The 26657-nt window shown below is 45.2% G+C and overlaps 2 protein-coding genes across 3 annotated transcripts; both read right to left on the bottom strand.

Moving 5' to 3' along the window:
* Positions 1 to 4683: 4683 nt before the first annotated feature.
* On the bottom strand, positions 4684 to 13300 carry LOC129827733 (amyloid beta precursor protein binding family B member 2-like; the record flags this gene model as incomplete). The annotated part of the gene is given in 6 exon segments (XM_055888833.1): positions 4684 to 4741; positions 5086 to 5171; positions 5525 to 5662; positions 6121 to 6302; positions 7281 to 8554; positions 13102 to 13300. Coding segments are annotated over 5 exon segments (1713 nt in total), but the record flags the coding sequence as incomplete, so codon positions are not given.
* Positions 13301 to 13786: 486 nt separating this feature from the next.
* LOC129827734 (DAP3-binding cell death enhancer 1-like) lies at positions 13787 to 22953 on the bottom strand. Of its 2 annotated transcripts, none has more exons than XM_055888836.1 (11): positions 22711 to 22953; positions 21629 to 21746; positions 18311 to 18410; positions 18074 to 18221; positions 17640 to 17900; positions 16273 to 16340; positions 15959 to 16177; positions 15648 to 15809; positions 15437 to 15529; positions 15162 to 15315; positions 13787 to 14998 (listed from the first exon to the last, which is right to left on the bottom strand). In XM_055888836.1, exons 1-11 carry the CDS (start codon positions 22739 to 22741, stop codon positions 14772 to 14774), a joined length of 1581 nt encoding a protein of 526 aa, XP_055744811.1. In that variant the 5' UTR covers positions 22742 to 22953; the 3' UTR covers positions 13787 to 14771. The 2 variants fall into 2 exon arrangements, with proteins under 2 accessions (XP_055744811.1, XP_055744810.1); XM_055888835.1 differs by having other exon boundaries at positions 16273 to 16358; positions 22711 to 22952.
* Positions 22954 to 26657: the final 3704 nt, after the last annotated feature.

Below are 26657 nucleotides of genomic sequence, written 5' to 3'. Positions count from 1 at the left end.
GAGAGAGAGGCCCAGAGCCAGCCCTCCCTAGTTTTTATCCTTTTCTAGTTTGATAGAAACCTTTCTATTTCGTTTTTATATCCTTTAATTTCAGTTTCAGTTTCAGTACTAGGGACAGGAAGTAGCCTATATATGGGAGGCCAGTACCCATGTGTGTTGTAGGTTATATTTCCTGTTAGCTAGTGATGGCTAGTGATGGCTATGGAATCCCAGAAACAGCACTAGGTCTGGGGAGGATGTCAGATTGTCTTGGACATAAAAAATGTATATAGAAATCCAGGAAGGGTCCTCTTCAGACAGACAACTCTTTCAGTAGCCTGTAGGGAGACATACAGCGTAAGAACATTACCATTCGAAACCAAAGATCTCAGGCAAAACCGTCACTCTGGTTTTAGTGAAGGTAGATGTACAATCGAGCAAAATACACTCATAAAAATAACCTCCGCATTCTCCATCTTGCTAGCGAGCAAGCTGCAATCTTATGTCAGTGGGGATGTTTACACTAGGGCGGGTATGGACAATTTTGATGGGGGCCAGAAAACATCTGAACTCATCATGAGGGCAGTAGTGGCTTGTGGGTCTGCTTCGTACCCACATCCATACCCACACATGCAGTCAGAGCCCACCTAAACAATCTATAACATGTTAGCTGACATTGACTAACTGGGTTACTATCAGTGACTTACATAAGAGAAAAACTGCTGATTCCAAACCACATTACTATTGTAACTCTCAACAGTAATTTGAGACCCTGACTGAGTTCCACCAAAAAAGGATCCGTTGGCCTACAGAAGGGGCGGGCCGCCAGTTGCCCATACCTGTGCTTTATACATTTGTAACATTTTTAAAATTCATAACACATATCAACAACTTACATTGCTAAACCCCATCCCTGTGCTAGGGAAACAAGAGGATAAGGCAATGATGTCACCAGATAAGGCAGTGACGGTCTTCCCTGCTCCAACTCCCCCTCTCTGTCCCAACTGATGCAGGTACTTGTACAGATGTGTATGCTGAAACATCGGTCTACAGACTAGGTAGTTAGAGATAGTGATGCACAAGCTAGAACTATTTGAAACATCACCATCTCTGGGCAGCATTTACCTGCTTTTGCCCTCCAAAACATTAACATCATTTATGATGGTTTTTATTTTATTTTAGTTAGTTTCGGAGTCAAAGATAATAGTGTCAGTATAGTTTTCGGTTTTGTTCATTTTTTTATGCCAGTTTCTTAAATAGATTTTTCATAATTCGTTTTAGTTTCAGTTTACTATGATAACCTTGCCATGACATCACCCCCCACCACCGCTGTTGGGGAGCATGTGCATACACCATCTATCCAGCAGGGGGAACACTGTGTTAACTAAACTCCAGACGAGCTTCAATGCCATACAACACTCCTTCCGTGGCCTCCAACTGCTCTTAAATGCAAGTAAAACTAAATGCATGCTCTTCAACCGATCGCTACCAGCACCTGCCCGCCCGTCCAGCCTCACTACTCTGGACGGTTCGGACTTAGAATATGTGGACCTAAATACCTAGGTGTCTGGTTAGACTGTAAACTCTCCTTCCAGACTCACATTAAACATCTCTAATTCAAAATTAAATCTAGAATGGGCTTCCTATTTCGCAACAAAGCATCCTTCACTCATGCTGCCAAACATACCCTCGTAAAACTGACTATCCTACCGATCCTTGACTTTGGCGATGTCATTTACAAAATAGCCTCCAACACTCTACTCAGCAAAATGGATGTAGTCTATCACAGTGCCATCCGTTTTGTCACCAAAGCCCCATTTACTACCCACCACTGCGACCTACAGTGGGGAGAAGAAGTATTTGATACACTGCCGATTTTGCAGGTTTTCCTACTTACAAAGCATGTAGAGGTCTGTAATTTTTATCATAGGTACGCTTCAACTGTGAGAGACGGAATCTAAAACAAAACTCAAAAAAAATCACATTGTATGATTTTTAAGTCATTAATTAGCATTTTATTGCATGACATAAGTATTTGATCACCTACCAACCAGTAAGAATTCCGGCTCTCACAGACCTGTTAGTTTATCTTTAAGTAGCCCTCCTGTTCTCCACTCATTACCTGTATTAACTGAACCTGTTTGAACTTGTTACCTGTATAAAAGACACCTGTCCACACACTCAATCAAACAGACTCCAACCTCTCCCCAATGGCCAAGACCAGAGAGCTGTGTAAGGACATCAGGGATAGAATTGTAGACCTGCACAAGGCTGGGATGGGCTACAGGACAATAGGCAAGCAGCTTGGTGAGAAGGCAACAACTGTTGGCACAATTATTAGAAAATGGAAGAAGTTCAAGATGACGGTCAATCACCCTCGGTCTGGGGCTCCATGCAAGATCTCACCTCGTGGGGCATCAATGATCATGAGGAAGGTGAGGGATCAGCCCAGAACTACACGGGAGGACCTGGTCAATGACCTGAAGAGAACTGGGACCACAGTCTCAAAGAAAACCATTAGTAACACACTATGCCGTCATGGATTAAAATCCTGCAGCGCACGCAAGATCCCCCTGCTCAAGCCAGCGCATGTCCAGGCCCGTCTGAAGTTTGCCAATGACCATCTGGATGATCCAGAGGAGGAATGGGAGAAGGTCATGTGGTCTGATGAGACAAAAATAGAGCTTTTTGGTCTAAACTCCACTCGCCGTGTTTGGAGGAAGAAGAAGGATGAGTACAACCCCAAGAACACCATCCCAACCGTGAAGCATGGAGGTGGAAATATCATTCTTTGGGGATGCTTTTCTGCAAAGGGGACAGGACGACTGCACCGTATTGAGGGGAGGATGGATGGGGCCATGTATCGCGAGATCTTGGCCAACAACCTCCTTCCCTCAGTAAGAGCATTGAAGATGGGTCGTGGCTGGGTCTCCCAGCATGACAACGACCCGAAACACACAGCCAGGGCAACGAAGGAGTGGCTCCGTAAGAAGCATCTCAAGGTCCTGGAGTGGCCTGGCAAGTCTCCAGACCTGAACCCAATAGAAAATCTTTGGAGGGAGCTGAAAGTCCGTATTGCCCAGCGACAGCCCCGATACCTGAAGGATCTGGAGAAGGCCTGTATGGAGGAGTGGGCCAAAATCCCTGCTGCAGTGTGTGCAAACCTGGTCAAGAACTACAGGAAACGTATGATCTCTGTAATTGCAAACAAAGGTTTCTGTACCAAATATTAAGTTCTGCTTTTCTGATGTATCAAATACTTATGTCATGCAATAAAATGCAAATTAATTACTTAAAAATCATACAATGTGATTTTCTGGATTTTTGTTTTAGATTCCGTCTCTCACAGTTGAAGTGTACCTATGATAAAAATAACAGACCTCTACATGCTTTGTAAGCATGCAAAATCGTCAGTGTATCAAATACACTGTATATGCTCTGGTTGGCTGGCCCTCGCTTCATATTCGTCGCCAAACCCACTGGCTCCAGGTCATCTATGTCACGTTCGTTGGAATAAATGGAGCAAGGCGCAGCGTGCGTAGAGTTCCACATGTTTTAATAAATGAAACTCACCAAAACAAATACAGAAACAAACGAAATGTGAAGTAATGGAGTGCTCACAGGCACTACACAAAAACAAGATCCCACAAAAAAACAGTGGGGAACTGGCTGGCAATATATGATCCCCAATCAGAGACAACGATAAACAACTACCTCTGATTGGGAACCATACCAGGCCAACATAGACATAAAACAACCTAGATAACCCGCCCTAGTCACACCCTGACCTAACCAACATAGAGAATAAAAGGCTCTCTATGGTCAGGGCGTGACAATCTATAAGTCTTTGCTAGTTAAAGCCCCGCCTCAGCTCACTGGTCACCATAGCAGCACCCACCCGTAGCACGCGCTCCAGCAGGTATAATTCACTGGTCATCCCCAAAGCCAACTCTTCCTTTGGCCGCCTTTCCTTCCAGTTCTTTAATGCCAATGACTGGAACGAATTGCAAAAATCACTGAAGCTGGAGACTCATATCTCCCTCAATAACTTTAAGCACCAGCTGTCAGAGCAGCTCACAGATCACTGCACCTGTACATAGCCCATCTGTAAATAGCCCATCCAACTACCTCATCCTCATACTGTTATTTTTTTGTTGTTGCTCCTTTGCGCCCCAGTATCTCTACTTGCACATTCTTCTTCTGCACATCTATCACTCCAGTCTCTATCACTTGCTAAATTGTAATTATTTCGCCACTATGACCTATTTATTGCCTTACTCCCCTTATCTTACCTTATTTGCACACACTGTATATAGACTTTTTTCTATTGTGTTATTGACTGTATGTTTGTTTATTCCATGTGCAACTCTGTGTTGTTTGTGTCGCACTGCTTTGCTTTATCTTGGCCAGGTCGCAGTTGTAAATGAGAACTTCTTCTCAACTAGCCTACCTGGTTAAATAAAGGTGAAATAAATAAAAGGGGAACTTAAACCTGCCATTTAGTAACAGAGCCATGGCACAGGGCAGTAGTTCACTAAACTACCACTAGGCGGTACTGCTACAGAGAAAGAGATAAACTCAATGGACAGCACATTACGTCATTCCATCCCTCCTCCCTTTCCTCTGGATAGGTGACAACATGGTTAGCATTCCATTGTTTTCCTTTATCCAACCTTGTAAAATCAGTGATTACGGAGGCCTCACCTGTCCCTCTGGGTCAATGTAGGCACTGTTGAGGTCCACTGTCTCTAACTGGGCAGGGCTACAGACAGAGAGATAACCATGAGCAAAGACATTAAAGTGTGTGTGTATGACTGAATAATAATGACAAATGGTCAGGAAAAATGTGATGAATGTGCTAAACAGAAATGCAGGCTATCCTGAATGTCTGGCAAGCAATGTTGTCGAATACTGAGAAAGGAAAAGGGGGATACCTAGTTAGTTGCACAACTGAATGCATTCAACCGAAATGTGTCTTCCGCATTTAACCCAACCCCTACGAATCAGAGAGGTGGTGGGAGGCTGCCTTAATCGACTGTCTGTGTGTTTTATGGTGTGTTTGTGTGTGTGTGTGTGTGTGTGTGTGTGTGTGTGTGTGCGTCTTACTGCAGTCTCAGTGAGGCGTAACGAAGAGTAGCTCCTTCAAACGCTTTCAGGCTGGGGTCAGGATACACAGGGTAGTCCTTCAGCTCCTAGAGAGAGAGAGAGAGAGGGGGGGGGGGTAGAAAGAGAGAGAGAGAGAGAAAGGGGATCGAAAGAGAGAGAGGGGATAGAAAGAGAGAGAGAGAGAGAGGGGATAGAAAGAGAGAGAGAGAGAGAGAGGGAGGATAGAGAGAGAGGGGGGAGAGAGAGAGAGAGAGAGAGAGAGAGGGGATAGAAAGAGAGAGAGAGAGAGAGAGAGAGAGAGAATAGAAAGAGAGAGAAATATCAGCAATATCTCATTCATATTTGATATTTGATATATTGAATTTTGAAGGTACACACGTGTGATTTCAGTTGTTTCTGAGCCTGTGTACATGGTGCCGTTAGCAGTGTGTAGTCTTACACTGCCAGTGTAGCTGGTGTTGTCAAAGCCTCTGTCAGGCAGAGGGAGATCAGAGGGAGAGGAGGAGGAGGAGGGAGAGGAGCCGGAGGGAGAGGGCACAGGCTCCAATGAACTGTCTGATACCAAACTGCTAGGTCGCTGCAGAAAGAGCAAGGAAGAGAGAGAGAGTGAGAGAGAGTGAGAGTGAGAGAGAGTGAGAGAGAGAGTGAGAGAGAGCCATATGACATTATCAGAGGAACTCTAGTGACAGGATTCAGTGTACATAGTGTGTGTGTGTGTGTGTGTGTGTGTGTGTGTGTGTGTGTGTGTGTGTGTGTGTGTGTGTGTGTGTGTGTGTGTGTGTGTGTGTGTGTGTGTGTGTGTGTGTGTGAGTTCGGTTTGGCAGCGTTTAGACAGGCTGCCCAATTCTGATATTTTTTCCACTAATTGGTCTTTTGACCAATCACATTCGATTTTCTCACATCAGATCTTTTTCAGAGCTGATCTGATTGGTCAAAAGACCAATTCATGAAGAAAAGACCAGAGTTGGACTGCCTGTCTAAACACAGCCTTTGAGTGTGTGTATGTATACATTACGTGTGTGTGTCAGGCCTCACCTCGCTGGGCGGTCTCAGTGTGACTGTGTCGCCCTGCTGTGAGCCAGGGTGTGGGTCAAGGTGTGTCGTGGCGACAGGGCGGTCGTACTGGGTGGTGCCAGTGGGGACATGCCAGAAATAGACCTCTGATTGGTCTGTGACCTCACGCCAGCCTGGGGGAAGGTCCCCCTCACCCCACACATCTGATGTATCACACAACAACACACATTAACTACACACAGATCACATACACACAAACACTGACATAAACACACACTCACCTGTAGACACAGATATATGTGTATATGCATGCAGAGAAACTGACTTAGATACACACACAAATACACACACATACTAAAGTGCACACTTACACAACTCAGACACTCAGACACACAGACAGTGGTCTAGGTCAATTCTGAGATGGTAATCCTGTTCTGTTGTCATAGCAACCCTTGGGCTCATCCCCTGAAGTAGCACTCAGAGGACACAGGCCTCTCTGTCTCCCCTCTATTTTTTTCTCTCTTTATCTCTCTCTCTTCCTCTCCTCTCTTTCACTTTCTGCTCGCTTTCTCTCCCCTTCGACCCCATCTCTCTCCCTCTCTTCCTCCACTGCCTGCAGAGTACGGTGGCTCACAGGGGTCATTAAGGATTCAGCAGTTTCGCTGCAGTCACCGTCATCAAGGAGAGACTTGGTACATTTCCAACCAAAACTGAGTGTTCTAAAATAATTCCAACAGAAAACAAGAGAGAGAGAGAGAAAGAGAGAGAGAGAGAGAGAGAGAGAGAGAGAGAGGGTGGGAGGCATACCTACAGACAATACTATATGACCAGAGTGCTGTGGCTCTAGGTCAAAAGTAGTATACTATAGGGAATAAGGTGTTATTTAAGACAGTATATCTCCCACCAGACTGACAGACTGACCCACAGACAGACAGACAAACAGAAAGTATATCTCCCACCAGACCGACAGACTGACAGGCAGACAGACAGAAAGTATATCTCCCACCAGACTGACAGACTGACAGACAGGCAGACAGACAGACAGAAAGTATATCTCCCACCAGACAGACAGACAACCAGCCAGTCACTCAGACAAACAAACAGACAGACAGATAGACAGCCAACCACCCAGGCAAACAGACAGACAGCCAGCCAGAAGGTATATCATATAATTATCTCACCTATCTCCTGTGGGGTCTGAGGGGAGGGGCTCTCCTGGGACAGGGTGGTCCAGCTAGAGTCCTCATCCTCCAGGGGAGACTCCACCTTTGTCCTCAGACTACCAAGCTTAAGAGCTCCTTTCTCTGGGTCCAGGTTGAAGGATCCAGGGGGGGTCTGGAGCAGGAGAGGGGTGCTCTCCTCCCCTCTGGGCTGCTTAGGGGGTGCAGAGGGGGGGCGGTGGAGGTACGGGTTCTCATTGCTGGAGTGCAGCTCCACCTTGATCACTCTGGGCGGGGGGGCCTGGGCACTCCGGGAGGGTTTGGGGGGCGTCTCAACCCTGGGTGGATGATCCTGGGCCTGGTTTAAGGCCTCTTTTCTGCCCTGGGGAGGGGGAAAACTCTGAATCTTGTTCTCCTGGGCCCCGTTGAGGTTGTTTTGAGGGGAGATAGGGGGAGATTGCGCCCCCTGTAGCAAATACTGATTAGCAGTTGGAGTGGCACCCTCTTCCTCTATGTAATCCTCCTGTTTTGGGGTCTGTTTTTCCTCCTCAGGTCTCTCTCTCTCTTTATCCGGGCTGACCTGATCTTTCTCAGGGCAGGAGTGCTTCTCATCCTCTTCCTCCTCTTCCTCTTCTTCCTTGTTGGGACGTTCTTCTTCCTTGTTTTCTACACTAGGAGGGTCCACTTCCTTTTCATGGAGCTCCAGAAAACTCTTGGTCCTCCGACAGAATGGGGGTGGGGCCTGGGAGTTGTCTTTCTCCCCCTCCAGCCAATCAGAGCTGTGTATGGGGGTGATGATATCATCCTGCCCTTTGAACTCTGTGTTGGTGTTACTCTGCTCCTGTTGCTGGGTCTCAGCCTTCCTCTGCAGGTTGGCACCATTCTTCGCCAGCTTGGGGTTGGTGGAGAAGAATGAGGAAGAGGAGGAGGAGTAAAGAGCAGAGGATGAAGAGGACTTGGTGGGGAGGCGCTTGCCGCCAGTGGGGGGCTGGTTTTGGGCGGGAGGGGCGAGGGTGTCGCTCAGGCCCATGGCGCTACACACGCTGGTCATGGCGTATCTATGGCGGCTCTTTGGTAAAGTGGCAGAACTCCCCGTTTCCATGGCAGTAGGGGACTCCTTTATAACATCACAACCCAAGAGTTGGTTGTAGGAGGAGCGCAGGCTGAGGGAGGTGGGAGGGGCGGCAGGGGGGCCGCTGCGATTGGCCAGGCCGACAGAGGAAGGGGAGGAGCCACTGCGGGAGAGAGGGGGGGTGTGGACGGACATCATGACTGACGAGGGGTCAAGAGGTCAACTGGAGAGGGAGAGAAAAGAGGAGAAAGGGCTCACTAAGAGTACAACAAAACACACACACACCAGCTCCATGCTCTCATAGGAATTCAACATCTGATACTGATGACGGCGCCCATTATCCACCACAGTGCTTGAAGGAAACTTGGCCTGAGTCAGGTCTTCTCCATGTGTGATGAGTTAGAAGGATTACAGGGCTGGGTTGGAGGTATGAGGCAGAAACACAAGACAAGTCAGCATACAGATGTAGGATCTTAATTTGAGCCAGTTTGCTGCAACAGGAAATGTGAATTATTATGTGGATTATAATTAATGGACATTTTTGTAGGGGTTGATATATTTTTTGTAAGGGAAAAATCAAGTCTGAAATTTCAAATTCAAAACTTTCAGAAGACTTATTAAACCTCAAATACACTATAAGTTGGCAATGAAAATTCACCTGCAACAGGGTGATCAAATTAATATCCCACATCTGTATGACTAAGGCAGTCTAAATGAGAAGCACACATGAATAAAGATACTCCGTACGGCTCTAAAAAGTCCTACAGACCATCAGGCCCACAGCCACTCCTCTGGCATTGATCTGTTGCCATGGCACTCACACAAAATGAAAAGCCTCAACTATTCAACATTCTGACAACCCATCGACCAATAGCAGAGGGTTATATTGACGCACTCTGTGGTGTGTTTTATAACTGTGTTCCAATACAGTAACACCCTCTCTCTCCCTTTTTGTTTCTCACATCTGGTGAATATGTCACACAGTTTAAAACAAGGTGCCAAACCTATAACATGGGTCCTATTTTCTTGACATGCTTGGCAATCATGAGGCTTAGCGCTGTCAATGTATTCATCCACAACCGATACACCATGCCAAGGCTAGAGACAGGCTGTTGGAAGGTGTTACGATGCTAGGTCCAGATGCTGACAAGCTGCAGAGCAGATCCTACTCTCTAGCTGACCCTTTTATCTCCCTGGTGATCAGCTTTGTGCTGTCAGCTGGACCCAGCCAGAGAAAGAGGGAGAGAGGGATTTCAGAGTATCATTGTCAATTCAGATGTAATCAGGAAGAGGCAGGGCTTTGAGTTTCGGGCTCAGTGGTTGGTTTTTATCATACTCTGTTCTTCAATTCAATCATACTCCAACAAATGAACACACACACAGACACTTGCACGTCACACACGCACCCCCACACACGTACGCACGTACAGGTAAACAAAGACAAATGCAAGCTTCTTTCATGGAAAGATGGAAAACACGGACACAGCAGATTTGAAAACAAGACAAGCCCTTGGAAAAAGCAAGAGACTACATTTTAAGACAAAATATCTCCACACAATGCACTTTTTCATGAGGGCCCCTCGTCCTTCTCTGGGTGGTGTTGTGTCAGAGAACACGCAGGAAATAACCTGTAGAACTTCTGTAACTCTCTCTCTCTCCATCTCACTCTCAAATATGACACACAAGTAATGTCAACAAGGTCAATCAGCCTACACATACGATAGACTTTGTATCTCTGTACAAAGTGACATTATACCTTCTGCTACTGATTTCAGGACAGTTTTTTACATTTCTCTCACTATCCTCACTATCCTCTCACATAGTAAATACCCTGGCCTGGGAAAACACCAACACTGAGGATACAGTTGATGATACAGTTGATAAATGCCCAAATGCCTGCTTTCTTTGCAGAAATGTCAGGTCTGGAGAGAGAGCTGCTAGATCCAGACCGAGATAGTGTGTTTTCCTCTGACTCTGCAAGCCTCAGTTAGCAGAAGGGCATGAGACAAATACAGGAGAGATAGATATTAGAGACCAAGTGAGATAGTACAATGACACAGCAGTTTTCAGCAGGAACATTGAGTTCACACCATCATGCTCATCATGCTCAGCTGTTGTCTTACTAGACACGTATCATTATGTTCACATCACTTTAGGTCATTCATGAGACTTTACCAAACATGGTACCATGACCCATATTACAGGACGTCACCTAGCAGTGTCGTCATTTACAGCAGAGAAATGTCTAGAAGACTGTTCCCTGGCCACAGATTCATCTTCGACTTAATCCCGGACTAAAAAGCTCTTTCAATGGAGATTCTCAACTGAGCATGCTTTTTAGTCCAGGATTAGGCTTAATCTGTGTTTCAGAAACCAGCCCTCAGAGTTACTGCAGGAATAAGGAGTTGACGTTGAAAGAATAATCATAGACTCCTGTAGATAACATACAGTCAGGCATGAGATACAGCCTTCTACATACCGTAGGTGGGACAGGTGTCAGAGAATAATCATAGACTCTTGTAGATAACATACAGTCAGGCATGAGATACAGCCTTCTGCATACCGTAGGTGGGACTGGTGTCAGAGCAGCACTCACGACAAAAGCAGGTTAGAAGTTAGTTTCAAAGGCGAGAAATGTTCCCTCTAATTGTTTGTGGCACTGAGCAAATGTTAGGTCTTGCGAGCGGAAAATTGAACGTTGTGAGAATTTTGTGCAACTTCTGCTGCACGTTTACAGTGAACACTGAGGTTGTACCCGTACAGTTTTAGACAGTAGCCAATATGCTATTGTGGCTATTTGTGCATAATGTAGGCCTACCAACAAAACCAATGGAGCAAAACCCATAACATTTTCACATGGAAATAGCTTTTGATTTCTATGATATAGCCTATAGTTACATATATGTGGTGTTCAATGCAGGCCTGCATTGCATGAGACTTTTAAAAAACGTTTTTACCTGATGAACAGTTCTCTGCTACCAATGACTGGAACGAATTGCAAAAATCCCTGAATCTGGAGACTTACATCTTCCTCACTAACTATAAGCATCAGCTGTCAGAGCTGCTTACCGATCACTGCACCTGTACACAGCCTGTAAATAGCCCACTCAACTACCTCATCCCCATATTGTTATTTTTTTGCTCGTTTGCACCCCAGTATCTCTACATGCACATCATTATCTGCACATCTATCACTCCAGTGTTAATACTAAATGGTGATTACTTCGCCACTATGGCCTATTTATTTGCCTTACCTCCCTAATCTTACTACATTTGCACACATTGAATATAGATTTTTTTAAATGAAGGGCTTGTAAAATGAAGGGCATGTTTTCTTTACTTGGTCTGTAACACCATGGGCCAAATAGGTGAATGTAAATTGGATTGTATTGTGTTGCATAATGCAAGAAACCACTTTACAAAATACAATGTATTATTATTACCATACAGAGAATTAGACACTGTAGGCTACCTATTAGCTTATTTGCATATTCAAGCCTGTCTCCAAATACAACACTGTCCCTTTAATTAGGACATTAGCTTTTTACCTGACTGACTTTTTAAAGACATCTTAAAATGTGCTGTGAGAACTCACCTTCTATGTTCCCTCAAAGCTGTGCGCGGCCGCGTACCTCCTCCAGAACTGCAGCGCAGACGCAAGATATTGAACTTCACTGAGTTCGACCCATTAGTTTGTGACGTATACTTATCTATAACTGGGCAAATAACTAGCACAGAATATCAACAAATGTGCACACGCGCGGCTCTGAGATCTGATCTGAAAAGCGCATTCACTCGCGGGTGATTGAAAGGCCGCTTGCGGGCTGCCAGCGCCAATAGAATTATACTTCGTTTCGCTCTGGCTTTGCCTACAACAAAATCACAGACTCAATCTGGCAAAGTTAGCTTTGTCTGGTTTTGTTGCATTGAAAATGGGCTGATATAATGTTGAATCGATCCCAGAAAAAAAACGTTGAGTCTATATAGTGCAAACTAATGGGTCGAACTCAGTGAAGTTCAATATCTCGCGTCTGCGCTGCAGTTCTGGAGGAGGTACGCGGCCGCGCACAGCTTTGAGGGAACATTAAAGGTGAGTTCTCACAGCACATCTCAATAGCAATAGGAAAGAGAGATGGGTTGTTATATGCCTTTCACACACACTGATGAACAGATGCTGCTATAAGCATCGATATGAATATTTAAAATAGTCACCTCAAATAATCTCTAATAGATCTGTACTTTAGCCTATATTACTGAAACCGGCTTGGGTATACTCCTGTTAAGGAATATTCAGAAAGAAAAGACTTTACTTGAATTTGTGCAGGCCTCGAAGGTAGGCCTAACTATTTTTCAAACGGTGTGGTAGGCTAATAACTGGAGTTGATTAATACATGATACTACATATTTCACACATATGCCGCCAACATAAAGCTTCAACCAAAATGCTAGAACATTTCAACGTATAAAAGATGACACTAGATGGGTGGAGTGTCTGCATCCTCTTCTCGTTACATTAGCCTAAACCTTTCTAACCTTATGATCCGTTCTGCAGCCTCGCCTATTTCAATAAATCAAGCAGAAATGTCCTATGTTGCAAAGTGAACACCAATCTGTTGCGAATTCTGGAAACACGCTAGAAGGCAGTAGGCTATACATATCAGACGCAGTTAATCTTCTGACGTCTCTCCCACCCAATATTCTCCCCATCACGTCACCGCTCTGGAAGGCGAACGCGCACCGCACACACTTTATTTCCATTCATTCACTCACCGCGTTTGACAATCGTGCTTCTATGCCACGACGACACGTCAACGACGACACTGATATAGGACAGAGAAGTGACTCCGGCTTTTTAAGCGCGAGTCCTCCCGTAGCTACACGTATCAGATCACATCACTCTCTGGTCTCCTCCCGTGCTGGTACCTAAAACTAATCTCTCTGCGCCACTGCCTCCCAAGCGCCCAGGACCCAATCAGAGCGCTGGACGCAGGACGCTGTGTGCGCAGAGCTGTTCGGAAGAGACGCAGAGCCAGAGCACCATCATAAATCTGCTATTTTGGTTTTTATAGTGGTATTCAACTGATGTAATGAAACATTGACAATTGATCAACTCTTTTGCATAGAGTACCATTTTGGCATCCATGTAAAAAGTGATTGATGGAAGGCATTGAAGTGATTTATTGTGTATATAATTTCAGCCAGAGCCAGCACCTCAAGAGTGAACAGATTCCAATAAGACATCCATAATCCGGCATAAAAAACTACAGGACCTTCAACTGTTGCAGTGCCACAGGCGATTGTCTAACTAGACACAGATGACGGTATAGTCCAATAGACCTGTAGCTCCTTTTCCCTCGGTGCAATGACAAAGACAATGTCAATAGCTTACGACACAATGTACAAGTTCACAAATACTTAAATACATTTTCTGCTAATATCAGTGACACAGGCCCAGTGGTAGAAAATAGCTTTATTTTTTTTTGTTATTGGTGTTGGACACCTTGTGCGTTCAGCAACAGTAGTGCTTCTAATGCATAGAGAATATACATGACATACATCATCCACCACCACCACCAAGAAGTACTTGCTGTGTTCCCCATTCTTCAGCCTCACTGGATACCATGGGTAGACAAGAACAGTTTACACATGCAAAGCATAACTGAAATAGCAAACTAATGAAGTTAAGATGAATAGTCACAAAGAAAGAGGGTCAAGTAAATACAATGACTTAGTAAGGCACACATTGTATCGCAATACCATCTTTCTACGCATAGGACAGTTTGTTGTACAAAAACTGGCCACGATTGTGTCACGAGAACATTTTGTAGGAACAATACTAAAGTTATTAGTCACGCTCGAGCTTTTGTACAATTTCAGCCAGTAGTTTTTAAAGTAGCGCTCACAGGCCAAAATGGGTCCCTGAAAATTGTGTAATGTCATCCATATGATGTTATGTCCTGCAAACATTTTTCTTTGCAATTCGTACAATATGATATGAATTTGTAAGTGCTTCAGATCCCAGACTGCGTCTTTAAGTAAGCTAACAGGAAAAGCCATAGAAAACCTTTGACATGCCTACCTTTCAGATGTATCGTATCCCCCATACTTATACACATTCCTCAACAAATTGACCTGTGGTCAAATACACACATATATACAAATCTAGATAGAAGTGCTGAAAGAGGGACATTAAATACTGGGTTGTGTCAGTAAGGTTAAACATCTGACCATGCTATCCCTCTTCAACCTTATGGTATAGATTACCAACTGAGCTACAGAGGACCAATGTGGTTGAGTATGGTGTTTACAGCGCAAGGATAGTGGGTTCGATTCCCGGGACCACCTGTATGTAAAATGTATGCACATATGACTAAGTGGCTTTGGATAGAAGTGTCTGCTAAAAAAGGCATATATTATATTATTCATGATTGTGGTGCCAACTATCCTGCTCCTATAGTCCACCCCACGGCGTTCCGCTCAGAGCTGGGGGTGAGAGGGCAGAGGGAGGACAGGATGGGTGGGGGGGCCATACTCCCTGTGCTCCAGGAGTGGGGGAGGGTGGGGCGACTGGAGGGAGGGACAGGGGAGGTGAGGGTGGAGAGAGTTCCACGCAGGCGGTCAGCAACGGAGAAACATGGGGAAGAACGGATAGAGCGCAGGACGGCATCTTATAGAGGGAGAGAGAAGAAGATTATGGAAGGTTAAGAAGGTTATAATATAGGACTACGGCCATTTCTGTATTTAATTCAGATTTGTGTAAACAACATGAATCAGTGCAAATAGGCTTCAGTATAGATCTGAATTGTGTGTGTCTTGGACTGTGTCCTTACCCTCCAGCCCAAAGGGTGGCGCAAGTAAGGTCTTGGCCTGGCTGTTTCCTGCCTGGGCTGCCCTCTGATAGAACCCAACTGCTGTTCTGAAGCACTGGGACACCCCGAACCCACTCTCATAACACTGACCCAGGAACAGCAGGGCCTCACTGTCCTACACACAGACAGAGAAACACACATCAGCATCACATCACGCTGAACTGAGACCAGGTTATGATTGAGACCGTGGGCTATAATTACAGTTGTAGAGTTTAAGTGTAGTGGAAGTCACTCACTCCGCTCTCTGCTGCCATCTTCAGGTAGTGCACTGACTTAACGCCGTCTCTTACGGGCTCCTGCGAGAACAGAGACCCCAGGTACACTTGAGCCTGAGAGAGAGAGAAACGGAAGTTCAAATAAAAAGACTGTTAGAAAAATACCAATGTTCTCTTTTAGGCAACGTCTCACACTCGCTACATATACAACACACACTCCCTCACTCCTCACCTCTCTCAGCCCAGCTGAGGCAGCCTGTTGCAGCAGGCTGATGGCTGTGTCCAGGTCCTGTTGTGTGCTCTGCTGCCCTCTGCTGTTCAGGAGGAGTTTGGCACAGCGGTACTGAGCCTGACTGTGACCCCCTGTCGCTGCCTGGCTGTAGAACTCAAGAGCCTGTACAGGGAACATGAAGAGGGGAGTCACAAGACAGGAATTGTGTAATTGATTGTGTGAGTTTCACTGTGTGTGTGTGCTTGGATGTGCACGCGACTGTGTGCACGTGTGAGTTTGACTGCATGTGAGATTGAGTGTGTGTTTCTTACCTTCTCTTCGTCTTTGCATACGCCCCTGCCTTTCTCATAACACACTCCAGTGTTGAACTGGGCCTTGTTGTAGCCCTGTCTGGCAGAGGCCAGGAAACAGGAGAAGGCTGCCTCATAGTCCCCAGTCTGAGCACTCTTCAGACCGATGATGTTGAGGACTACAGGAACACTGGAGTCGGCCACCTGCTGGAGGTTCTGTGCCGCCCCCGCCAGGGCGTCCTGAGGAACACAGAGGGCAAAGGTCAGAGTCAAAGGTCATCAACAGGAGACCAGCAGCTTCACCATCAGAGGAATAAATCAGCCTAAAAACTCACCTGGTCATTTTGCTGCCCAGGCTGTTCCCTGTCTCTGGTTCTGTGGTTGTCTTCAGGCTGGGAGGACTCTGAAAAGGATGACTCCTCTGTAACATGGAAAGATTTTAAAAATCATCCCCTCTGCAGGGCAGCTTTTCATACCGCGCCCGCTGGCTTTCTGTCCGACTTTCACCTGCTACCGCAAGAACTGGTCCCGAACCTAACCGCAGTACCACAATGTTACTTTAGAAGTATGTGATGCAACTCGCTTGCCAGTCATGGTCCCAGCAATTTCGCTGCCTATAGCGCAATATCAAATGCGCAAAAATAACCTAATAGGTTAAATTAGCAGAGATTCTCGTGTGGCCCATTAGGCTATCTGTATTACTGGGTTGTATCAGCCAATATGGCAGACGTATTTTGAAGAGAGCAGAGTTGCAGGGACAGCTTTGAGCTACGCGTTATAGCCTACCTTTTAGAGGAGTGGGACGATCTTCAGACCGACAAATATGGGTGATCAAAATGCATTTCTAGGCAATGCAGTAAACTACAGCCTAATCATATTTAAGAAGTGAATTTCCTCGGAAAGATAGCTGCCCTCTGCATAGAATATAGCCTACTAGTTTAAGTGAGACCACATGCGCACCTGATCTCAGGTACGGCTAATGAACTTGAAGCAGCAAGAATGATGAGGGGACACTTGAGCTACCTTTTGCATATAGGATATAGCCTACCTTTTAGGAGGGGAACAATTTGCAGGCAAAGACAAACGGCTAATGAATATGTATTGATAAGGGAAAAAGGTGCAGCACATGGAGCACATGTTCCGTTTCAAGGATGATCACGTCTTGTTTGCACCTCCCCTCACGATGGTGGAGCGCCCTCCACTTCTTTCCAGTGCCAATATTTATTTATTTCCAGACACTGTAGTGAACTATAGCCTAATCATATTGAAGTTTCTCCTTTGAAAGATGAGTGCCACGGGATTCTCTGCCCATACATAGGTAGCCTACTCTATGTCATTGACGCCACATACTATAGGCACACGTGACCTGGCGCGCCCAACGATGACAGGAGAGGCAGGCTAACGCACACAAAGCAAAAACATGACCGTTTCCAAATGATCTGCGGGACTCCAAAAATAAATTCATCCCAAAGTTGTCTGTCTGACCGCCCCCGCGCGCAGCATGAGAAATGCAGACCGAGCCGCAATGATCTCTGTCGGGACCTGCAGGTCCCACGGTCGTTCCACGGGAATGCAGCCCTCTACTATGTTGCTTTATCATGTAGTCTGGCAGGCATGGCTTTGTGAAAAGCATGATGTAAGACTAGAAGATAAATATTGTTACCCAAACACTTAACATGTAAAGGTAGAATGTGAGACTGACCCGTTCCAGAGGAGTCGTGACTCAGAGTTGCCCTCTTGTGGTCAGAGAGGTGACTGTCAGCAGTCAGATGGTCTTCATGAAACTGGTCAGGGCTGCTGTAGCTGCTCCTGGGACTGCTGTGCTCCTGGCTCTGGGCCTGTCTCTGGGCCTGCTGGCTCGGGACCTGCTGGCTCGGGACATGCTGGCTCGGGACATGCTGGCTCCGTCTCTGGGGCAGACAGTGCACACTCCTCCCTCTGGGCAGCACGTCACGGCGAGATACTGGACAAACACAGTGGGAAGGAGAGCAGACTCATTCTGCATTCATGTACTACCATAAAGCTTTGAAATTGAGCAGAGAAATGAGCTTCAGAGTTCCCTCGTCTGAATGTCACAGCTCAATATCATTTACAGGATGAATTGCTTGGGATTATAGTGGGTGTGGCAGGACTCACGCTTCTCCAGTAGGACACGGTAGCCACACTTCTGCAGGGTTCCCTGGATGGTCAGGGATCCTGTGTTGGGGTTCTGGTTGGGGTCACTCCCAGAGAACTGAGAGTGGATCCTCCTACAGATCTGCATCAACAGCACCGCAGCTGCCCCCTTAACAGAGAGATCACAGGTCATTGTTTTTTCCCAAGTGTGCCATGTGCTTTATACTTGCATCTTAATGTGTGAAAAGTAGCCAATACCCAGCCAACTGCATCCAAGGCAGTGTAGCGGGGGAGCCCAGCGTAGCAGAACTGAGAGGTCCTCTTCCTCCTCTTGTCTCCATCGTCCCCTTTCTGAGAGCTAAGAGAGAAAGAATATGAATAAATGATATAGAAACTTGATTGTTTTGACTTATTAGGATCCCCATTAGCGACAGCTAGCCATACCGGGGTTTGGCAAAATAGACATTACAGACAAGACTTCACAAGTGACATACATTTTAAAACATTAATATGTAGTGTGTGTGCATCTATTAGTTACGCATTACATGTCAGATTCCTTATCCCCTAGTTACTCTGCTGTATTAAACCATCACGGCAGGCGCCTCAATGAGAGAGGGTGTTCATCTCCGTTTCCCCTACAGCACACCAAGAAGTAGAATCAGATTTTAAAAAACACAAAAAAACACCTTATGGAACTCCAGGGACTGTGAAGTAACACAAATATATGTACAGACACATGCATACACACACATGATAACATACACACACGTACACATGGATTTTGTGTTGTAGATATGTGGTAGTGGAGTAGGGGCCTGAGGGCACTCAGTGTGTTGTGAAATCTGTTATGAATGTATTGTAGTGTTTTAAAAATTGTATAACTGCCTTAATTTTGCTGGACCCCAGGAAGAGTAGCTGCTGCCTTGGCAGGAACTAACAGAGATCCATAATAAATACAAATATATGCACAGCGGAAACAGGCCAGGGCCACAGGATGATGCAACCAGCTGCAAGGCTGGCAGAGGGCCGCAGAGCTCGTCACAGAAGGGGGGAGGAGGGGGGACACTATGGAGGTTTGAAGGGAAGGAGTTTTTCCTTCTTCTCGTTTACAACTGCGACCTGGCCAAGATAAAGCAAAGCAGTGTGACACAAACAACAACACAGTTACACATGGAATAAACAAACGTACAGTCAATAAGACAATAGAAAAATCTATATAGTGTGTGCAAATGTAGTAAGATTAGGGAGGCAATAATTAGGCCATAGTGGCAAAATAATTTGAATTTAGCATTAACACTGGAGTGATAGATGTGCAGATGATGATGTGCAAGTAGAGATACTGGGGTGCAAACGAGCAAAAAAATAACAATATGGGGATGAGGTAGTTGAGTGGGCTATTTACAGATCTGTACGGGTGCAGTGATCCGTAAGCTGCTCTGACAGCTGATGCTTAAAGTTAATGAGGGAGATAATTCTCCAGCTTCATTGACTTTTGCAATTCATTCCAGTCAATGGCAGCAGAGAACTAGAAGGAAAGGCAGCCAAAGTAGGAGTTGGTTTTGGGGGTGACCAGGGAAAGATACCTGCTGGAGCGCATGCTACGGGTGGGTGTTGCTATGGTGACCAGTGAGCTGAGATAAGGCGGGGCTTTACCTAGCAAAGACTTATAGATGACCTGGAGCCAGTGGGTTTGGCGATGAATGTGAAGCGAGCGCCAGCCAATGAGTGCATACAGGTCGCAGTGGTGGGTAGTATAATGGGCTTTGGTGACAAAACAGATGGCACTGTGATAGCCTCCAACACTTTACTCAGCAAAATAAATGTAGTCTATCTTGTAAATGACATCGCCGAAGTCAAGGATCGGTAGGATAGTCAGTTTTACAAGGGTATGTTTAGCAGCATAAGTGAAGGAGGCTTTGTTGCGAAACCGGAAGCCGATTCTAGATTTCATTTTGGATTGGAGATGTGCCTCTGGAAGGAGAGTTTACTGTCTAACCAGACACCTAGGTATTTGTAGTTGTCCACATATTCTAAGTCAGTACCGTCCAGAGTAGTGATGCTGGACGGGCGGGCAGGTGCTGGTAGCGATCGGTTGAAGAGCATGCATTTAGTTTTATTAGCATTTAAGTACAGTTGGAATCCCCGGAAGGAGAGTTGTATGGCATTGAAGCTCGTCTGGAGGTTTGTTAACTCAGTGTCCAAAGAAGAGCCGGAATTATACAGAATGGTGTCGTCTGCGTAGAGGTGTATCAGAGAATCACCAGCAGCAAGAACAACATGATTGATATATACGAAGAAAAGAGTCGGCCCGAGAATTTAACCCTGTGGCACCCCCATAGAGACTGCCAGAGGTCCGGACAACAGGCCCTCCGATTTGACACACTGAACTCTGTCTGAGAAGTAGTTGGTGAACCAGGTGAGGCAGTCATTTGAGAAACCAAGGCTGTTGTGTCTGCCGATAAGAATGCGGTGATTGACAGAGTCGAAAGCCTTGACCAGGTCGATGAAGACGGCTGCACAGTACTGTCTTTTATCGATGGCGGTTATGATAGCGTTTAGGACCTTGAGCGTGGCTGAGGTGCACCCATGACCAGCTCGGAAACCAGACTGCATAGCGGAGAAGATACGGTGGAATTCGAAATGGTCGGTGATCTGTTTGTTAACTTGGCATTCGAAAACTTTAGGAAAAAAGGGCAGGATAGATATAGGGCTGTAACAGTTTGGGTCTAGGGTGTCTTCCCCTTTGAAGAGGGATGACGACCGCGACAGCTTTCCAATCTTTAGGGATCTCAGACGATACGAAAGAAAGGTTGAACAGGCTAGTAATAGGAGTTGCAACAATTGCGGCAGAATTTTTGAAAGAGGGTCCAGATTGTCTAGCCCAGCTGATTTGTAGAGGTCCAGATTTTGCAGCTCTTTCAGAACATCAGCTATCTGGATTTGGGTGAAGGATAAGCGGGGGGGCTTGGGCAAGTTGCTGCGTAGGGTGCAGAGCTGTTTGCTGGGGTAGCCAGGAGGAAAGCATAGCCAGCCGTAGTGTCCCAAAACGATGCTAATGCTAGCAGATGGTTCTTCGGCAACATCGTAACGGAATAGCCTGTTGAGAACACATCGGGCGATTATGTCGGCAGACCAGTCGTGATGGATCTGTGGGGCTCCGTATCGACAATAAAGGGTCCAGGCCAATTGGACACCCTTATACCAGCCTTAGAATTAGCTGGTATATGGGCCTAGCTCGAGGCTAGCTCAGGGCTAACTGGTGCCTGCTTCGGGACAGAGGCGTTAGCTAAAATTAGCCACTCATTTGCAGCTAGCTAGCTGCGATGATCCGGTGTAATGATCCAGAGCGGCAGGAATCCGGTGATGTGGTAGAGAGAAGCGGTCCGATATGCTCTGGGTTGATATCACGCTGTGCAGACTAGCTGGTATTGTCCGAGCTAAGGCTGGCTGGTGTCCGAGCTAAATGTGAAGACCGCTAGCAGTGGCTAACAAAGACTAGTAGCTAGCTAGCTGGCTAGCTCCTGATGGAGGTTCCAGTTATAAGGAATAAAAAAATGAATGAAGGGGTGAGGTTACCTGCTGTCGGGAGAGTGACAGCCGGTGGAGAGCAGGGTGGAGGTGTTGATGACTTCATCTTCCACGTGGTGATTCTGAGACAGGCGCAGGGGGGCGGTGCCATGGCACCGGCTCAAAACTGGTGGCAGAGGAGTAAGAGATGGGTTTGTGATTGTGTAGAGAAGAAGTTGACTTCATTCAGCAAAGCAGCCAGGTATAGCCTGGAAGATACTGGGCAATTCTACAGAATATTGCTGAGACTCAGATTTTTCACTTTAAAATGTCAAACAAACCAATGATTGCAAAGTTAAAACAACCCATAACAAGGACTATCTTTAACAAACAGTTCCACTGAAAATTGTACTAAAACACATTTACTTGAACAGTGCAGATGCAAAAGTTTTGCAATCATTGGTTTTTGTTTGGCATACATTTCAAAGTGAACAATCTGAGTCTCAGCATCATTCTGTTACCATGGAATTTCCCAATTGGTAATACTGTCTACACTTCTGCACGTTACAAACACAGAGTACAAGCATAGTCCTTTATATGTGATATGCATTATAATAAAATGAGCTCGGAGTACTTGTTTATTCTGTGCAAATCAGGTCTTTCTCTTCATAAGGGTGTTCAAACAAACCACAGTAACATAAGGTGGTGTCACCAAACAGGTTACAGCAGTGGTTAGCTAGTTAGTCAATGTTATGCAGACACCTCGACTTGTCTGAAACCAAAACAGACTTGATCACAGTTGACAGGGTGGAGGCTGTGGCTAATCAAAACACCCAGAAAAACTAATTATAGCTATGTGGAACAGAAACTAGTATGGCCTAGTTAAGACAAACTGAGAATGACCGGCCCCCGTTTTAAAACATTCTAGAATATGAGAGAACTTGCTATCAAGCCTGTCAATGATTCTAGCTGGTGGGCATAATAGTAGTCATGACAAAATCAAATATTAACGAGCTGGACAATTGCAAATCTAACACATTATTATGACACTTTTATAGACACATCTAGCAAGCGTCGACGTGGGTGCATAAGCAAGGTTAGCTAGCTAATGTTAGTACTAAACAGAACATTGTCAATTATATTTCGCTCACCTCTTCCAACAAACCCTTGTACTCTCCACATGTTTCTTTGTCCTGAAGTTAATTTCAAGATTAATATTTCTACATATTTGCCCTATATTAGTGTATTTAAAAATTCACTGCGGGAGTATTCTCGCCCCATAAGCACAGGACGAGTACAGTAGCTCTAGTCTAGATACAAAAATAAAGCATGGAACAGTCACGAGTTATTTTGGAAGAAGGCAAGCCCCGGCAAGGAACGTTGCCCGGAAATAGCTAAACGTGACGTGTTGCGGGAAGGTAGAATTATAAACGTGTGTCCGTTAAGGTCCTTGTAAAATGTGATATTGTACACCCTTGACCAAATGTCAGTTGTATATTCTTTATATATAACTGTGTTCCCCATGTACTTTTTGTATTGATTTGATGTTAATAAAAAATAAATACATCAAAAAGTGTTGCGGGAAGGTCCTTCCCGGCTTCATAATGCCGTCTACCGACTTCTTATTTGATAAGGTTTAACCGCGGTTGGCATCCAAAAAATGTTGCATTACTGCCACCTACTAGACTGGAGTATAACTCACTTTGCTTAAAAATACAACATAAAAATACCATACCGTCTGAACACTACACCCCCCCAAACAAATAACATCATACTCCACTATTTAAATCGGTTTAGTCCCACTTCAGGCCAACAGCCTGAAAGGATGGAACACCACCACTTATCACACCCTCTAACTCTTCTGACATCAGGTCTCGCACACCCAAATACCCCTCTGCAGCTGCCACCACAACCTCCATTTTTGCCGAATGCTATGAATAAAAATCAAATCTTACTGAAACATGTGATACCAGTAAAAAGTTTGGACACACCTACTTATTCAGGTTTTTCTGTATTTTTAGTATTTTCTACATTGTAGAATATTAGAGAAAACATCACAACTATGAAATAACACATGAAATCATGTAGTAACCAAAAAAGTGTTAAACAAATATATAATCAATGTATTTTATATTTGAGATTCTTCAAAGTAGCCACCCTTTCCCTTGATGACAGCTTTGCACACTTGACATTCTCTCAACCAGATTCATGAGGTAGTCACCTGTAATGCATTTCAATTAACAGGTGTGCCTTGTTAAAAGTTAATTGGTGGAATTTCTTATCCTTCTTAATGCATTTGAGCCAATCAGTTGTGTTGTGACAAGGTAGGAATGGTATACAGAAGATAGCCCTATTTGGTAAAAGACCATGTCCATAGTATGGCAAGAACAGCTTAAATAAGCAAGAGAAACGACAGTCCATCATTACTTTAAGACATGAAGGTCAGTCAATGCAGAACATTTCAAGAACGTTGAACGTTTCTTCAAGTGCAGTCGTAAAAACCATCAAGCGCTATGATGAAACTGACTCTCACGAGAATCGTCACAGGAAAGGAAGACCCAGAGTTACCTCTGCTGCAGACGATAAGTTCATTAGAGTTACCAGCCTCAGAAATTGCAGCCCAGATAAATGCTTCACAGAGTTCAAGTAACAGACACATCTCAACATCTACTGTACAGTGGAGACTGCTTGAATCAGGCCTTCGTAGTTGAATTGCTGCAAAGAAACCACTACTAAAGGACACCAATAATAAGAAGAGACCAAGAAACACGAGAAATGGACATTAGACCAGTAGAAACCTGTCCTTTGGTCTGATGAGTCCACATGTTTGATTTTTGGTTCCAACCGCCGTATCTTTGTGAGACGCAGAGTAGGTGAACGGATGATCTCCGCATGTGTGGCTTCCACAGTGAAGAATGGAGTGTTTACGGACATATTCAATCTCTCCCTATCCCAGTCTGCTGTCCCCACCTGCTTGAAGATGTCCACCATTGTTCCTGTATCCAAGAAAGAAAAGGTAACTGAACTAAATGACTATCGCCACGTAGCACTCACTTCTGTCATCATTAAGTGCTTTAAGAGGCTAGTTAAGGATCATATCACCTTTACCTTATTTGACACCCTAGATGCACTTCAACTTACGTACCGCAACCAATCGATCCACAGACGATGCAATCGCCTTCGCACTGCACACTGCCCTATCCCATCTGGACAGGAGGAATACCTGTGTAAGAATGCTGTTCATTGACTATAGCTCAACAGTCAACACCATAGTAGCTTCAAGTTCCTTGGTGTCCACATCACCAATAAACTAACATGGTCCAAGCACACCAGGACAATTGTGAATTGAGCACGACAAAACCTATACCCCCTCAGGAGACTGAGAAGATTTGGCATGGGTCCTCAGATCCTCAAAAAGTTCTACAGCTACACCATCGAGAGCATCCTGACTGGCTGCATCACCGCCTGGTATGGCAACTGCTCGGCCTCCGACCTAGCATTCCAGTCACCATTGATACATCTTCTATTGAGTCTGTGTTCATTGTAAATATCCTGAATATAACTGACTCGTTTTACATGGATCCCTGTTGAATATTACACAAATGCTTGTCAACATTGAGTTGCTGTATTAGCCCTTGGTGTTGAAGGCCCTTGTTGAAACTGTAGTTCTACCTTTTGTGGCAGTCTAAGCCTGGCAGCCTGCAGCCTTGTTGTATTTATATTTGACTTGTGATTCATTGTTAATAAATTCAATTGTGATTTTTCATACTGTTTTTGTTTTTTATAAAATTATATTCTCTAGAATCTGACTCTGATTGAGAGAGAGAGTTGCTCGTTCTGTACGGTTTAATGAGGAACTAGCTGTTCTTTTCTTTTATTGGCTTAATGGATTGCCCCCTTAGACAGCTTGGAGCACATCCTGGAAACACACACACACACACACACACACACACACACACACACACACACACACACACACACACACACACACACACACACACACACACACACACACACACACACACACACACACACACACACTACTCCCACTGATTTCATACACTGGTGCCAGATATATACATACATACATACACACACACACACACACACACACACACACACACACACACACACACACACACACACACTACTCCCACTGATTTCATACACTGGTGCCAGATATATACATACATACATACACACACACACACACACACACACACACACACACACACACACACACACACACACACACACACACACACACACACACACACACACACACACATATACATGATGCATGCATGGTGTTTTGCAGGTGTGTGTGTGTCACATTTCAAAGGGTCCATTCCTGAACACTGGGTTTCCTGGCAGTGATTAGGGCCCCTTGGAAACAGCAGGCCCCTTGGCCCTATGTTACTGGTGTTGGGGATGGAGCTATTCTCTGTGCCGCTGTCCCACTGGGGGGGATTCGATTATGCTGAGCAGCGGGGCACGGGCATTGACCCATCATGTCCTCGGGCAAAAGCGGGGAGGGAGGAGCTTCTGTCACAACCCCTCCTCTGCAGTGCAGGGGGCGGTTCCTCCTGCAGGAAGAGGAGGGTCGTTAGTGATTGGAGTCACCTGGGCTCAGGATATTTAAACTGCTGCTTCACTAATATCTCTCTCTCTCTCTCTCTGCTCCTCCAGGTATGATCCTGTTTTGTTTGTTCCTTTGTAGTTTTGCATAGTTTTCACTCAGTCATGTTCACACACCCAGATTCACGCATCCATGCACTTTACATACACCTTACATTATGATACTTCCACACCTCATTCCTTTTTCTTAGTTTAAGTTAATAGTTTGGTTTATAATAAAGAACATTTTTAATTGGCCTATACCTGTTGTTCGTGTCCCCTCATTTTTGTCACAGGCTATGAGCCGGCTTGTGACACTTCCTTCTACCATCAAACAGTACTCTGCGCCTCTCTGTCATTTTTGTCAACAAGGCAGCATGGTGCATTGTCCAGAAACATGCAAAATCTCTTTTCCATAAAATAAATGATTTAATTTTCTAACTAGGTTTCATTGGGAAGGCAGATAAAGCGTTTTTATCAA

Source organism: Salvelinus fontinalis, chromosome 29 (assembly GCF_029448725.1).
Source record: "Salvelinus fontinalis isolate EN_2023a chromosome 29, ASM2944872v1, whole genome shotgun sequence".
Taxonomy (NCBI): Eukaryota; Metazoa; Chordata; class Actinopteri; order Salmoniformes; family Salmonidae; genus Salvelinus; species Salvelinus fontinalis.
Note: the sequence above shows the minus strand (reverse complement) of the source record. Positions and strands in the feature narration are given on the sequence as shown.

Bases quoted from the DNA above. Each gene is read 5' to 3' on its own strand.
- LOC129827734 (XM_055888835.1), bottom strand. From the start codon at position 22,741: ATGTGGAGAGTACAAGGGTTTGTTGGAAGAG. The intron at 15,810-15,958 runs GTAAGAAACACA...TTCCCTGTACAG, and splicing joins TATGCAAAGACGAAGAGAAG to GCTCTTGAGTTCTACAGCCA. The intron at 14,999-15,161 runs GTAAGGACACAG...TCCCTCTATAAG, and splicing joins GCCACCCTTTGGGCTGGAGG to ATGCCGTCCTGCGCTCTATC.